This window comes from Trichosurus vulpecula, chromosome 8 (assembly GCF_011100635.1).
Source record: "Trichosurus vulpecula isolate mTriVul1 chromosome 8, mTriVul1.pri, whole genome shotgun sequence".
Classification (NCBI taxonomy): domain Eukaryota; kingdom Metazoa; phylum Chordata; class Mammalia; order Diprotodontia; family Phalangeridae; genus Trichosurus; species Trichosurus vulpecula.
This window is the reverse complement of record NC_050580.1, coordinates 166,921,989-166,935,336: the sequence shown is the minus strand read 5'-3', so window position 1 is coordinate 166,935,336 and position 13,348 is coordinate 166,921,989. Positions and strand designations below refer to the sequence as shown.

General features: G+C 39.3%; 1 protein-coding gene across 3 annotated transcripts in view; it reads right to left on the bottom strand.

Annotated features, from left to right (window-relative positions):
- Positions 1 to 11,383, bottom strand: part of FAM214A (family with sequence similarity 214 member A) — a 97,225-nt gene extending 85,842 nt beyond the window's left edge. Inside the window, exons 1-2 of one of the 3 annotated variants that reach the window (XM_036735110.1) lie at positions 10,148 to 11,383; positions 9,652 to 9,773 (exon numbers count right to left, since the gene is read on the bottom strand). In XM_036735110.1, the coding sequence (XP_036591005.1) occupies positions 9,652 to 9,667 (16 nt within the window). In that variant the 5' untranslated portion in view covers positions 9,668 to 9,773; positions 10,148 to 11,383. The remainder of the gene's footprint in view (positions 1 to 9,651; positions 9,774 to 10,147) is intronic. The other 2 variants (XM_036735111.1, XM_036735112.1) reach the window with 2 other exon arrangements.
- Positions 11,384 to 13,348: the final 1,965 nt, after the last annotated feature.

Here is a 13,348-nt window from a genome sequence, read left to right as displayed (position 1 = left end):
GATTACATTAAATTAAAAAAGGTTTTGCACAAACAAAGCCAATGCAACCAAGATTAGGAGGGAAACAGAAAACTGGAGAAGAATTTTTACAACCAGTCTCTCTGATAAAGGCCTCATTTATAAAATATATAGAGAACTGAGTCAAATTTATAAGAATACAAGTCATTCTCCCACTGATAAATGGTCAAAGGATATGAACAGGCAGTTTTCAGAGGAAAAAATTAAAGCTATCTATAGTCATATGAAAAAATGCTCTAAATCACCACTGATTAGAGAAATGCAAATCAAAACAACTCTATCAGACTGCCTAACATGACAAAACAGGAAAATTATGCACGCTGAAGATGTGGGAAAACTGGAACACTAATGCATTGCTGGTGGAGTTGTGAACTGATCCAATCATTCTGGAGAGCAATTTGGAACTATGCCCAAAGGGCTATAAAAATGTGCGTACCCTTTGACCCAACAATACCACTTCTAGGGCTGTATCCCAAAGAGATCATACAAACGGGAAAAGAACCCACATATACAAAAATATTTATAGCAGCTCTTTTTGTGGTAGCCAGGAACTGGAAATTGAGGGGATGCCCAATAATTGGTGAATGGCTGAACAAGTTGTAATATACGAACATAATGGAATACTATTGTGCTATAAAGAAATGATGAGCAGGCAGACTTCAGAAAAACCTGAAAAGATGTATATGAACTGATGCTGAGTGAGGTGAACAGAACCAGGAGAACACTGACAGTTACAGCCACACAGTGTGATGACCAACTTTAATAGACTTAGCTCTTCTCAGCAATGCAATGATCTAAGGCAATTCCAAAAGACTCATGATAGAAAATGCTATCCATATCCAGAGAAAGTCTGAATGCAGATCGAAGCATACTATTTTCTCTTTTTTTTTTTTTGGTTTTTTTCTTTCTTGGGGTTTTCCCCTTTGGTTCTAATTCTTCTGTACAAGATGACTAATGTAGAGATATGTTTAATATGTATATGTAGGGCCTTTATCAGATTGCCTGCCATCTTGTGGAGGGGGGAAGGAAAGGAGGTGGAGAAAATTTAAACCTCAAAAGCTTGTGGAACTGAATGCTGAAAACTAAAAATAAGTTTAAAAAAAGAATACTGAGTAAATACTTAAAAATATACAACCAAATTCAACAATTCGCAAATATTCACTAATTACCTATTTTGGATGAAGTACAGGGATTAAAAATCACATAATCCGGGGCAGCTAGGTGGCGCAGTGAGTAGAGCACCAGCCCTGGAGTCAGGAAGACATGAGTTCAAATCCAGCCTCAGACACGTGACACACTTACTAGCTGTGTGACCTTGGGCAAGTCGCTTAACCCCAATTGCCCTACCTTCCCCCCCAAAAAATTTTTTTTTGAAAAAATCACATAATCCCTATCTTCCTTGAATGAAAAGCTTTACAAGTTTTAGAGAATTGTGGCACATATAAAGTATAATATAAGGAATAAAGTAAGGGCAAGTGGGAAATCAATGTAAAATGCTTTCAGAAAAGTTGAAGAAGAGAATACATTCAGCTCACTGCAAGAGAGGAGGAAATTGAAGAAGGCTTTAGGGAGGAGATGGCATCTATACATTGAAGAAAGGATTCTTTAAATGAGAATGAGGAGAAAGAGAATTATAAACATGGGAAACGACCAGTGTAAATGTATGGACATTCAGAGAACAAGTAGTAGTCTGGTTTATTCAGAAGGAAGAGGCATGAAGGGGAACAATGTGAAATAAGATTGCACTCAAAATGTTTGTACATCAGTTGTCTAAAATCAGAAAAACATTTGCTCACAACAACAATCTTATAAACGATAATTAAGTCAATAGATCTGTCCACAAAATCAGTGATGAGTTAAAATATAGTACTAGTGGTCTGGGTTTTCTTTCTGAACAGGCTGATTGTAATCTCCATACAGCTGCTACAGCATCTTTACCTCCAAAATGATCTTTAATTTATACTGAATATATCATATATATGTTTTTAGGTTTTACATACATATATGTTTTTATATGTAAGTTATCTCCCCCTGTAGAATGTAAGCTTCTTGAGGGCAAGGCCTATTTCATCTTTATCTCTATCACTAACACCTAGCATTATGCATGGAGTGTAGTAGGTAAAGAATAAATGTTTGTTGAATGAACACATGATACAGGTGCAACATTAGGCAAAATTTATCCTTCTCACTTCCCTTTCTGCATCCTAGTTCTATCTCTACTGCCCTTTCTTCGTAAATATCCATGTTCCCAATTACCTCAAGCTACCTTAACTACTGTGGCACCCTACTATTATATACTTCATGCTACAAATCACTTACCTTTCCTCTGGCCATCAAAATTATTTTCTCAGTCTAGTTCAAAGGTTCCCAAACTTATTTGGCCTACCACCCTCTTTTCAAAAAAAAAAAAAAAAAAAAAAAAATTACTCAGCCCCCCCCCCCCCGGAAATCTACTTTCTTTAACCCTTTAGTGGTTTTTTTTTAAAAAAATTTGGGTCACTTAAAAATACATATGATACATATTTTTAAAATGACACATTAAATTTAACAATTTATTGTAAATTTGTGGGTTTTTTCCTGCATTGAAATTTTGATGATGCACTATTGCATCATGCATCGTAATGTAAACAAGTCACTACACCCACATATTCCTGCTGATGCATGCTGGACTTCCTGACAACATGCGACACCCTCCTCTGCCAATACTTGTTGGTTAAGACCTGTCCGATTTGACCACTGATGAGTTCTAACTTGTAGTTTGTGTGTTTATTTGGAAAATAATGTAATCACTACGACTTCAACTCTGTTACACAACAGATGAAACATGTATATGAATGGTTTTTCAAAATTTTCTTCTCTTCTTTCCTTATGCTTCCACTGTCCCCTTATTTTTATTCAATGCTCCCCAATTGTACCCGAGGCTAGTAGCGCCCCCCCCAGGGGAAAGTATCACCCACTTTGGGAACCTAGATAGTCTTACCTAGAGGCTTAGTGGAAAAAAACTTGATTTAACCACTTCACACCACAGAACAAATAGCTGATAGCTAATTTAACCTTTTCTGTTCCAGGCATTTTTTAAAAAAAATTTTTTAGTCCAAAATTATATAATTATGTAATTATATCTGTATTAGTAGGATTTCAGGCAATATAAGAAATTAAATGGAAAAAAAAAAACTTAAGTGTAGGGAAATACATTTTTGGTCAAATGGCCACCACTGAGGCAGAGCAACTTTGCCTGGATTCTATCTCTGGGGGCACCTCCACTAAGCTGTTACTGCTTCGGACAACTTCAATTCTTCTACTTCTGAGTCCAAAGGTTCTCTGAATGTTTTAAGGTATTCTGATATTGACTCCCACAGGACTGGGGAGTCGGAGAAGGATGAGTCTGCTGGTGAAGGGTATGGAGGCTAACATACCTGTGTTACCTGTGGAAATGCTTACACCAAGCATATTTCAATAACAATAACTTATATCCCAACCTTCCTAATAGGTTCAAATTCTACTTTTAGTATTTATAACTTTGTGTGACTATGGGCAAAACTCTCTGAGCCTCAGTTGCCTCATGTGTAAATTGGGGATAATAATAACTCTACTACATGCCCTACAGGGTTAAGTGAGGATCAAATGAGATAAAATGTGTAACCTCGTTGCTGTTTTTCAGTTGTTTCAGTTATATTTGACTCTTCGTGACCCCATTTTGGGGTTTTCTTGGCAAAGATGTAATGGTTTGCCTTTTCCTTTTCCAGCCCATTTTACAGATGAGGAAACTAAGTCAAACAGGGTTAAGTGACTTGCCCAGGGTCACACAGCTAGTACATGTCTAAGACATGATTTCAACTCAGGTCTTCCTGACTCCAAACCTGGCACTCTATCCCCTACACCACCTAGCTGCCTAATATATATATATAAAAATGCTTTGTAAATCTTAACATGCTGTATAAACATTGGTTATTAATCTCATTGCCTAATTAGCACCATTAGATCTATTTTACAGCTATGTATAGTGAAGCACAAAGAAGCTAAAATAGCCTGAATCGTGTCACTAATTATTAGTGGTAAAGCTGAGAACAGAAGCTATGACTACTGACTCTACCCACTATATTCACTTTATTACCTATTTCATTTCTATTGGTATTCTTTCACTTGTAAGCAATCAAGTTTTTAATATTTTAAAATAGAAATAAGACTTCAGAAAGTTTTCTTTTACCCATCTAGTTTTAAATTACTAATTTTAAAAGTATTTCCTGAATGGAGAGAAAAATGGAACAGTTGTTTACCCAGAGATTATTAGATGTCTTTGGTGATTCTATGTGGAAATTTATTTTAATACCCTTGTCACCCTCTGGGATTATTTGCACAGAAACCATTCTGTTTAAGCTTATTAAGAAAACTTGAAAAATCAATGCTCTCAGTTTCCAACCACTCTTCTTTTTCTTTTCAGTTTACTAAAAAAAAGCTAAGATGTACAACTACTGTCAAAACAGGTTAAGTTTCCCAGGTTGACCAGGAAGTATGGCTTTTACATAACAATTCAATCACTCAATGGAACTGCAAAATTTTAATCAGATGACTTACATGATAATATTGTAGAGATTAGAAAAAGCAACAACTAGGCATTAATTACATAGGTTACTTATACAGTAACAGTTTGCAGTCCACCTTGATTATAGTTCATTCCAGGGACAAATTAGTTATTTTTTTTCCTAAATTAAAAAAAGCAAAAGCTACATCAATATTAAAATCAAACTACACATAACTGAACAATTTAATCTATAAATTTTATAAATCTTTGGCTCAAAGGAAAAATAATGTATATCCATGGTCTCATAGATGCTTGAGATTGACAGAAGCAGCAGCATAAATAACCTAATTGCTTGATTTTGGTTTTCCTTCCCTTTCTACAGTATCACAATGGACAGACCCCTCGATTCTTCTCAGTGGAGAAAGTAAGCTAGTTTTTTAGTAATATATATGCACATTAGACTCTCAATTTTCCTATCACCTTTTCCCCAGTTCCCCAATTATCTTTTTTCCTCATCTTTCCAAAGAAATGACAGTTTTCATCCTACTACACCCTTTCCTTCTTCCTAGATGACAGGCCAAAACATCAGCCAGGGACCATCTTTGTCAATCTCCTAAGCATTTGAATGGCAGAAGATACAGTGAGCCAATGATTATTTGACAGTGGCTGACATGACAAGAGCCATCAATGCAAATGGATAATAGACCAACACAGTCAGTTTTTGACATATGGGTAGAAGAGTGAACATACATGACATCTGCAGTGGAACTTCCTCCTTTCTATTATGCTACCTAATCATTTCCTAAGTGATCAGCCTCACGGGATAGGGCAGGATTTTTCTACCCATATTTTTCAAATAGTCCTATTTTTGAGTTAGTATTTGGCTCAAATCCTTAATCTATCTTCTACCTAATTTTCAACTTTAAATGGAGAGATAATTCCAATACGTTAATGGAACTATTTCTCAATTTGTTAAAAAGCTATGTTGATTTAACTGACTTTTTCTCTATCCTGTAGCATTTCTACTGCTCCATCCTATGAAAAATTTCATGGTTAGACAATTTAACTTAAATTAAACTTAAAATACTGTGTAATTCTTCTTTCTCCTCCTCATTTTTTTCCTCTTCTTTCTGTTACCTCAACAACTCCTCGCTAAGTATTGAGGTTTATTTATTGTCAGTATCAAAGCAAAACAATTAACAGCTTTATGTTATAATTTCAAATAATCTAGCTATTTGTCTAATGGTTTATACCCAGTTCTGCCTTGATTATAGACCACAAATGATACCCTCATTTGCATTTAACACATTTCATTTGTTTGCTGAATTTCATATGAATTATACTTGACAAGCAGATAAGCTTAACCAAACCTTCCAACAAAGGTAAGAGATGACTTACTATTCCAAAGCCTAAGATGTGTGATTAAAATAAATATGTTAATTGTTCTTATCTTTTGTGGACATTAACTGATAATTATGCTGCATTACAGCTGTACTAAAATATGTACCACCCATATTTTTACACAGCATACTTATTTGATAGTTCTGAAAATTTTTTATTAAAAAATTTTCTATTTTTAAAATACATCTTTGCAGACAAAAGACAGTCTTATCAAAAATAAGCTGTTTCCATAAAGAGGCATATTTTTGTGCAGATATATGAATTGGAAATTAGGAAGGCATTAGAAAATATTTTAAGTTCTTCACAGTTAGTGATCATGTTTTATACTTGCCGTACCTCTGAGAGTGTCTTGCACTGTGCTATGTACACAGTAGACATTCAATAAATATTTCCTCATTAATTCACTAAGGGGAACAAAATTATGCCTATATACTCTGAAGTAGATGGAAGAACCATAGTCTTTATTTTAACCTTCTCATCTGTCCAACTCCAGGCTTTTACTCACCATTTTTAACATTTAACATTCCTAGACATAACCTGCATCAATATCCACATTCACCACATTCTATACAGACCCCTGGAATAACACAGTGAAACTAAAACAATATGGAGGATAATATCACACAGAAGTTAATTTTATCCAAAGTCAAGCATCCTTTTATAGCTTTTAAAATTTCTAAGCAGTATCTTTTACTTTAACATTCAGGGCCATGGCATAGAAAGCTATGAATGACCAGAGTTCTTCACTATCAATTTACAGGAAATAGAATCAAGTCACTTGATTGCTTCCCATTCTGTGAAATTATGCTGTTTACCTGACAGCACATAAAAACCTTTGTCTTACTAATGTGTGTTTTAATGAGAATGTTGATATCCATTAAAGCCATCCTCTGATATTGTTGTGATGAAGTGACCTTGGGTACTCAAAAATTTATGCCAACAGAGGACAGCCTCTGGAGCATCCTACAAAGCTGGAAAGACCTTGAACGTGAACTTCTCAATGGTCTGTATAGCTGGACTGGTCCTTCAAGAATAAACATGTTTGGAAAGGCTCAAAGACCACACAATTATCCGGCAGGAGATTAATTTTTTTTAAACTACAGCAACTCTTTGGGGGTTACAGGCCAGAAGTGGTCCAGGGCTCACAATACGCCCACATGTAGCCCAAACCAGATGAAACTGTACCAACATAAAATGAAAATACAATACAATATAAAAAGCAAACCATTAACATACAGTTTTCTAAGTCAATCTCTGGCCCACAGATTTAGTGGCCCTTGTTTCTACTTGAGTTTGACACCACTGTTGTAGATCATCTACACACAAAATCACAGATTCAGTGCTTCAGCACTGCAGACTGCCTAAAATATATGAAGTAGCTGGTTGGTAAGCTAGCAGCCTGACATCTTCTTATGATCAACATACTACTTTTTTTTTCTAAATCCAAATTTACTTCAATCTACTATTGATTTTCATGCAGTTAAATTATCACCATAAACAATAAAAACTCACTAGGACACAAGTGAAACCATTAAGTAAAACTAAGAGGGCTTCCAAGTAGCCAAAATAGATGATCAACAAGTCCATACTAATAGCTTATGACTATCCTTAGGAGAGAGCTCCTCAGACCTTCATTCAAAACTTTAATCACTTATTTTGGACAAAAATTTTTTAGCAAACTTGTTTCTATTTTCTCAGGCTATAGTGGACTATAAGAAGTTGAGAGCCACAAGAAGCAAACACACCGGCAACAACATTCAGTGATAACCAACATGGGAAAGACTAATAGAGTAAAACCACAAAAAAAGCATACACAAAAACTCAAAATATTACCAGTCTGGGGCCACTTGGTATAAGGGCAAACACACTACATACCTCAAGCCTCACTGAGGTCATGGCTATTTTACAGTTGAACCCAAAATCTGGTATTAATAATGATGACTAGGAATCAATAAACTATTAAATTACAATCAGTATACTCTAAGAAAGCAGGAAAATTGATATAGCACCCATAATCAATTTAATCCAAAACTGTACTTAATTAGGTAAGATTCAATTATCTGGAAAACTCACTAATGAAGGACAAATCATTCTTCAATTTGGATGCTGCTGAATAAAGAAAGAGTTACTGTAATCTATTAATGTATTTAAATACTGCCTATAGGTGGTTTAGTTTCACAAAATAGAATAAAAATATTATATATGCAATTTCATGTTTCTTCACGGCAAATTCTAAAGCTAAATAAATGTCAAGGAGGAAGATTAATCCTAACGATGCCTAAAGGACTGAATGTTCCCAAGAAAATATTAGTAAGTAATCTTAAACTGAAAAAATAGTGTTTCTGTTTGATACTAGCTTTTACTAAAACAGAGCATATACTCAGACACTACATTTCAAGTTATGACATATGACCTTGAAGTAAGTTTTAACAAAAAAAAAAAAGCTAATATTGACTGATTTTATTTTCTTATTATTCTAAGATGTAATAATGACCTTGGTGACATTTTCCCAAAATCTAACATAATCTAACATGTAAACCTGGTACTCTGCAAGCAAGTTGCTAAGCTGAAATAAACTACCTGTAAGATTTCACATGTAATACTTAACTATATTCAAATATTTCCAAACATAAAATAATTTCAGTGACCTTATTAATTATAGCTTTTACTATATGTTACATATTTTGGAACATACCAAATGAGAGTACTATGAAAAATATAATTTCTGGTTGGAGGATTCACATTAATAAAAGGGAAAATACTATAAGGGGAAAATCCACTTCTTAACTGATATCATGATAATGCAGTATACTTAAAGTCAGTATGACCTAACAACTTAAGAACAGTAACAACCAAGTTTCAATATAATCATAAAATTACAAGTAACTAAATGACTTTTTTGAAAACTGAAAAAAAGCAAAATATAAGCCAATTTACTTCCAGTGTAAATACTTGTTTTAGGAATAGGCGAATATGCCTAAATTCTATAAAAAGTAGTCTTTGTTATCAACCTCAAAAGTTAAACAAGAGTTTCTAATACTTCGAGTTCTCTGAAAGGCACTAACTACACATTATTGTCATAATTCCTAAAAATACAGGTTTATAGAGGAAGTCATAAATTTAACTCTAGGGGCGCCAGAAGAGCTTCTTCACAGATCAAAGTTATAATGAAACAATACCATACTCCATGTTCAACTTCACACAGCTTGTCTTTAAAGTACAAAAATACCCATTGAAGTATAAATTAAAAGAATGATGCAATCATGCTATCTGGAAGATTCTGCTTTATCAAATTTAAGACTATCATGCAATAGCTTTAGAATTACAGGTGGATTTATGTTTCTTTAAAACGGTTTAACAGAGTTCCATAGCTTTAAGAAATGAAAATGATTCCAAGCTGTAGTGAAATCTCCTTTAAGTCCATTCTATCCTGACTGGCACGTTTTATGTTATGCTGCAGCAGCTCTCTTAAAGCCTAAATTTTTAAATACTAGTCTCCCTAAGTGTTTTTATATATGTTTCACCCATCTTTGAGAGTCTAACTGCCCTCACTAAAGGCTCTATGTATGTGCCTTTCCATTTCTCATCAGCTGTAACAGAAACAGTAATCACACTTTTAATACAAGAATAATGATCCTTCCACGGAATGAGGTTAACATTTCTAAAATTAGGGACGGGAAAAAAAAACCCTTCTTGAATAAATCATTTACCTCGGTCTGGCTTCATTTTCGCATTCACTTCCCAGCCAAGATAAGATTCTCGCTAAAATACTCTTGTGGGTCCCTTCTTCTTCAACAGGATCGCTACTGTAGCTCCTAATTAGATTTTAAAACTGAAGGGAAAAAAAGAGGGAGAAAGATAAAATGAAATTAACCTGGTACTGTAAAAGACGGACCTTGCAAGAAAACTACTGTTAGCAGTTAGGCCTCTTCCTGGCACTCATTGTGGTGACAGCAGCAGCAGCAGCAGCAGCGGTGGTAGGTCTGAAAAAAGCAAAACTCTCTGCACCGCCTCCCCCACCCCCCTCCCCCTCCCCCAATGAGTGCCCCTCTTCCCTCCCCCCTCCCCCCGACCCCTAGGCTTCCCGGGCCAACGTGTCCTTCTTTGACACAGCCTCTCTGTACCGAGAGGGGGATCTATTTATAACCTGGAGGTAGAGTGAAGGGAAAAAAAAGCCCAACAAAAAACCCAAACAAGCTAACTAACCCCTTAGAAAAGGACGCTGGCCGGAGCCGAAACCTCTGGGAATGGCTGGAATCGATTCTTCTACCTGCTGCCCAGGAGAAGGGAAACCCCCTTCAAGCCCTCCGGCTCCTGATTACAAACAGCCCCCCCCCCCCCAACATACATACATACACACACACACACACACACACTCTCTCTCTCTACCTCACTTGTGTAACCCCAGTCTATCCTGTCTAGCACAACCTTTCCTTCCCCAGCCCCCACTCCCCCAGCCAACCACTGACTATTTCACACAATAAGAAGGTCTGAAAGGGGCATCCTCGCCTTCCTCCTAAGCCCGCCCCCGCCTCCACTGCTCACTAAACAAACTCCCCCCGGCCCGGGTGGCCCTCTGGCCAACCCTCCCTCCCCCAGTCCAGTCGGTCCCCCTCCCGTCACTGGGTTGGAAATCAGATTTCAGGGACTCATCTCGGTCCGGTGTTTACAGCTGGGCGCTCGCCCCACTCCCCGTGTCTCGGGGACGGGGGGATGGCTCCTGCCTGACCCCAGCCCCCCGGCCCCGGGCCTTTCTCCCCGACTCCCCTTCAGCCCCCGGTCACCGAGCGCAGCGCCGGCCCCCGCTGCCGCTCCAGGAGCGCGGCTCTCATGGCGCTCGGCTCCGGCTGCCCGCTGCCTCTCCTTCCCTCCCTACCCCCTCTCTGACCTCGGCCGACGGACTGGCTGACGGACGGACAGACGGACTCCCTGCCTCGGCTCTGCTCTGCGCCTGGAGCCCAGCGGGTCACATCCCGCCTCCCCCTGTCCCCGCCTCGCTCACGCTCACTCGCTTTAAACCGAAGGCAGGCTCCGAGGGGAGCGGGGCCCACAGCAGAGTCAGGCGGCGGCCCCCGCGGCTGCCTCAGGGGACCGTGGGGGCCGGAGACTGGCGAGCCGCGGCTCCTCTGTTTCCCTTAATCTCACCCGCCCCCTGCGCCTCCTCTTCTTCTCTCCTCCCCTCCCTTCACTCCTCCTTCCTGCCTGTTTCCTCTTCCCCCATCCCCGGCATCTCGCCTTCGGCTCCCGGGATCCCCTCCCCTGCCCTGGCCCTCCGGTCCAGTCTGTCAGCCTGGGTCACTCGCAGGACCCTGCCGGGGTCCGCCCGCCTCGCTCTTCCTGCCTGACTCCCCCCGCAACCCCTGCTGGCTCTCGCTCGCACGCTTTCCCCAAGTCTCCCCTCACACTCGGGCTCTCTCGCCGCTCTCTGCCCTGTCAAAACACAACCCAGGTCACGTGTCCCAACAACAGCCAACCCATCCTCTCGTCACTTCCTCCCCGGGCAGCTACGGCCGAGCCCCCGGGACGGCGCCGGGTTGTTATAGCAACGGAGCAACAGGGCAACTGACTACCTGAGGAGGGGGGAAAGGAGAGGCGGGGAGGGCTGAGTTTGAGGGAAACGTTTCTACGTGTGTTCCCCTCCTCCTCCACCTTGCGTAAAAAAGGGGCGGGGGACGGTGCCGCGGCGAGGGGACACAGATTGCAACGCGAAGCCCACGTAGCCAGCTGCTCGCTCGGCTGTGCCGGCCCCGAGTCCCCGTTGGGCTGCCCCTGCCCTTCCCTCTGCTCCCGCAGCAGGAGGACGAGGAGAGCGTGAGGGCCCCGGAACTCCAGGAACTCCGCTGTTTAGACGTTGGCATAAATAAATAGGAAGAGGTCCCGGAGTGAGACGGCTCCAGGACCCGACGGATAATTATAGTCTCCGCCTCCTCCACCCAAGATCCCAGCAAAGAGTCAATATCAAGCCCCCAGGCGGAATGCGGAGTCCTCGAGGAAGGCAATTAATGCACTCGGAGCCCACGTGTTGGCACTTTTATAACCAAGCGGAGAATCTTTACCACCACCCCTCAACCCCACCAAGCCTGCCTGTCAGTTTCCCCCTAAATCACTGATGATTTTTAGTGGGGCAAACACTGGCTCTCGGGACACTCACTCGCTGTTCCAAAAATAAATTTTTACAGCTCACAAAACACTGAGTCATGGCAGGGTGACACTTGACACAATGTTATTACATTGCTTGGCGAGATGTAATTGTGTTGTGGTGCTATAACAATGTGACGTGATGACATTTCAGGTAGTGATGTCTGTGTCATTGTGAAAGCAAGTGAATAAACAAGATAAGCAAGCAATTCCAATCGTTTAAAAAGAAAAATAAGCCGACCTGAGTGCCGCTGATACCAGTATCAATTCAATTTGTGTAAGACAGGGCAAGAGATCTTCTGAGCATGTTTTTATGTGAACCCATAAAGTGACATAAGAGGAAATCAGATTTGCAATGCTTTATGGTCTCACAAGTAATAGGTCTTTAAAAGACTCGTGTAGTCCTGTAATGGAATCCTATTATTGTACAGTAACAGGATATCAGTTGAGGTTGTTTTTTTTTTTTTTTTTTTTTGCCCCAGGAAATATAAGTCAAAGATGTGTTACGAAATACAAGCAAAACATGATTAAACAAATTCTAGATGCATGCATTTTAAAAGTGTTTCTTAAGCTCTAAGTGCCAAGCCCAGCACTTCAACATCAGGACGGGTAGAATGAAATAAAAGGTATAATTTCCATCCTTAGCCACACTTTCGGACTGTGTCTAGACTGATACAGAATAATTCAAAGTCTGAATTTTTCACTTTTCAACAGAATATTTTTGTCATATTACATAGTCTGAAATTCCTCCCCTGGTGAACAGCTATGATTATCAATACTCGATTGGTGCAAAATTTTAAATTCCAATGGACTTGACTTAGGGAACACTGAATGTTACACAGTGGAGTGTGTATATACAAAACCTTTTTTTTTGGTCTTTGTTTTTTACAATAACCTGGTCCCTCTTAATGCTAGTACCTTTGCTCTGTCATTATCACCAATTTATCCTTTTAGCCTTAATAGCTTAAAACTGCACTAAGACTTTTGGAATACTTTGTATATTCTGTTTGTACATAAACTGCTTGGATGTTTTCTCCCCCATCAGACTGTGGGCTCCTTGAGGGTAGGGGATGTTTGCCTTTTCTTGTATTTCCAGAATTCAGCACAGTGTGTAGCAGGAGCTTAATAAATGCTTTTTGACTTGACCTCTCATTTATCTTTGGCAATGGAAGACAAAAAGACTGTGGTTAAAAATAATCCAGAAGCCTAATTTTAGCTTCAACCTAATTTCCCTTTTAGAACAGTTGTTAACAAGAGGTGAAAATTTGT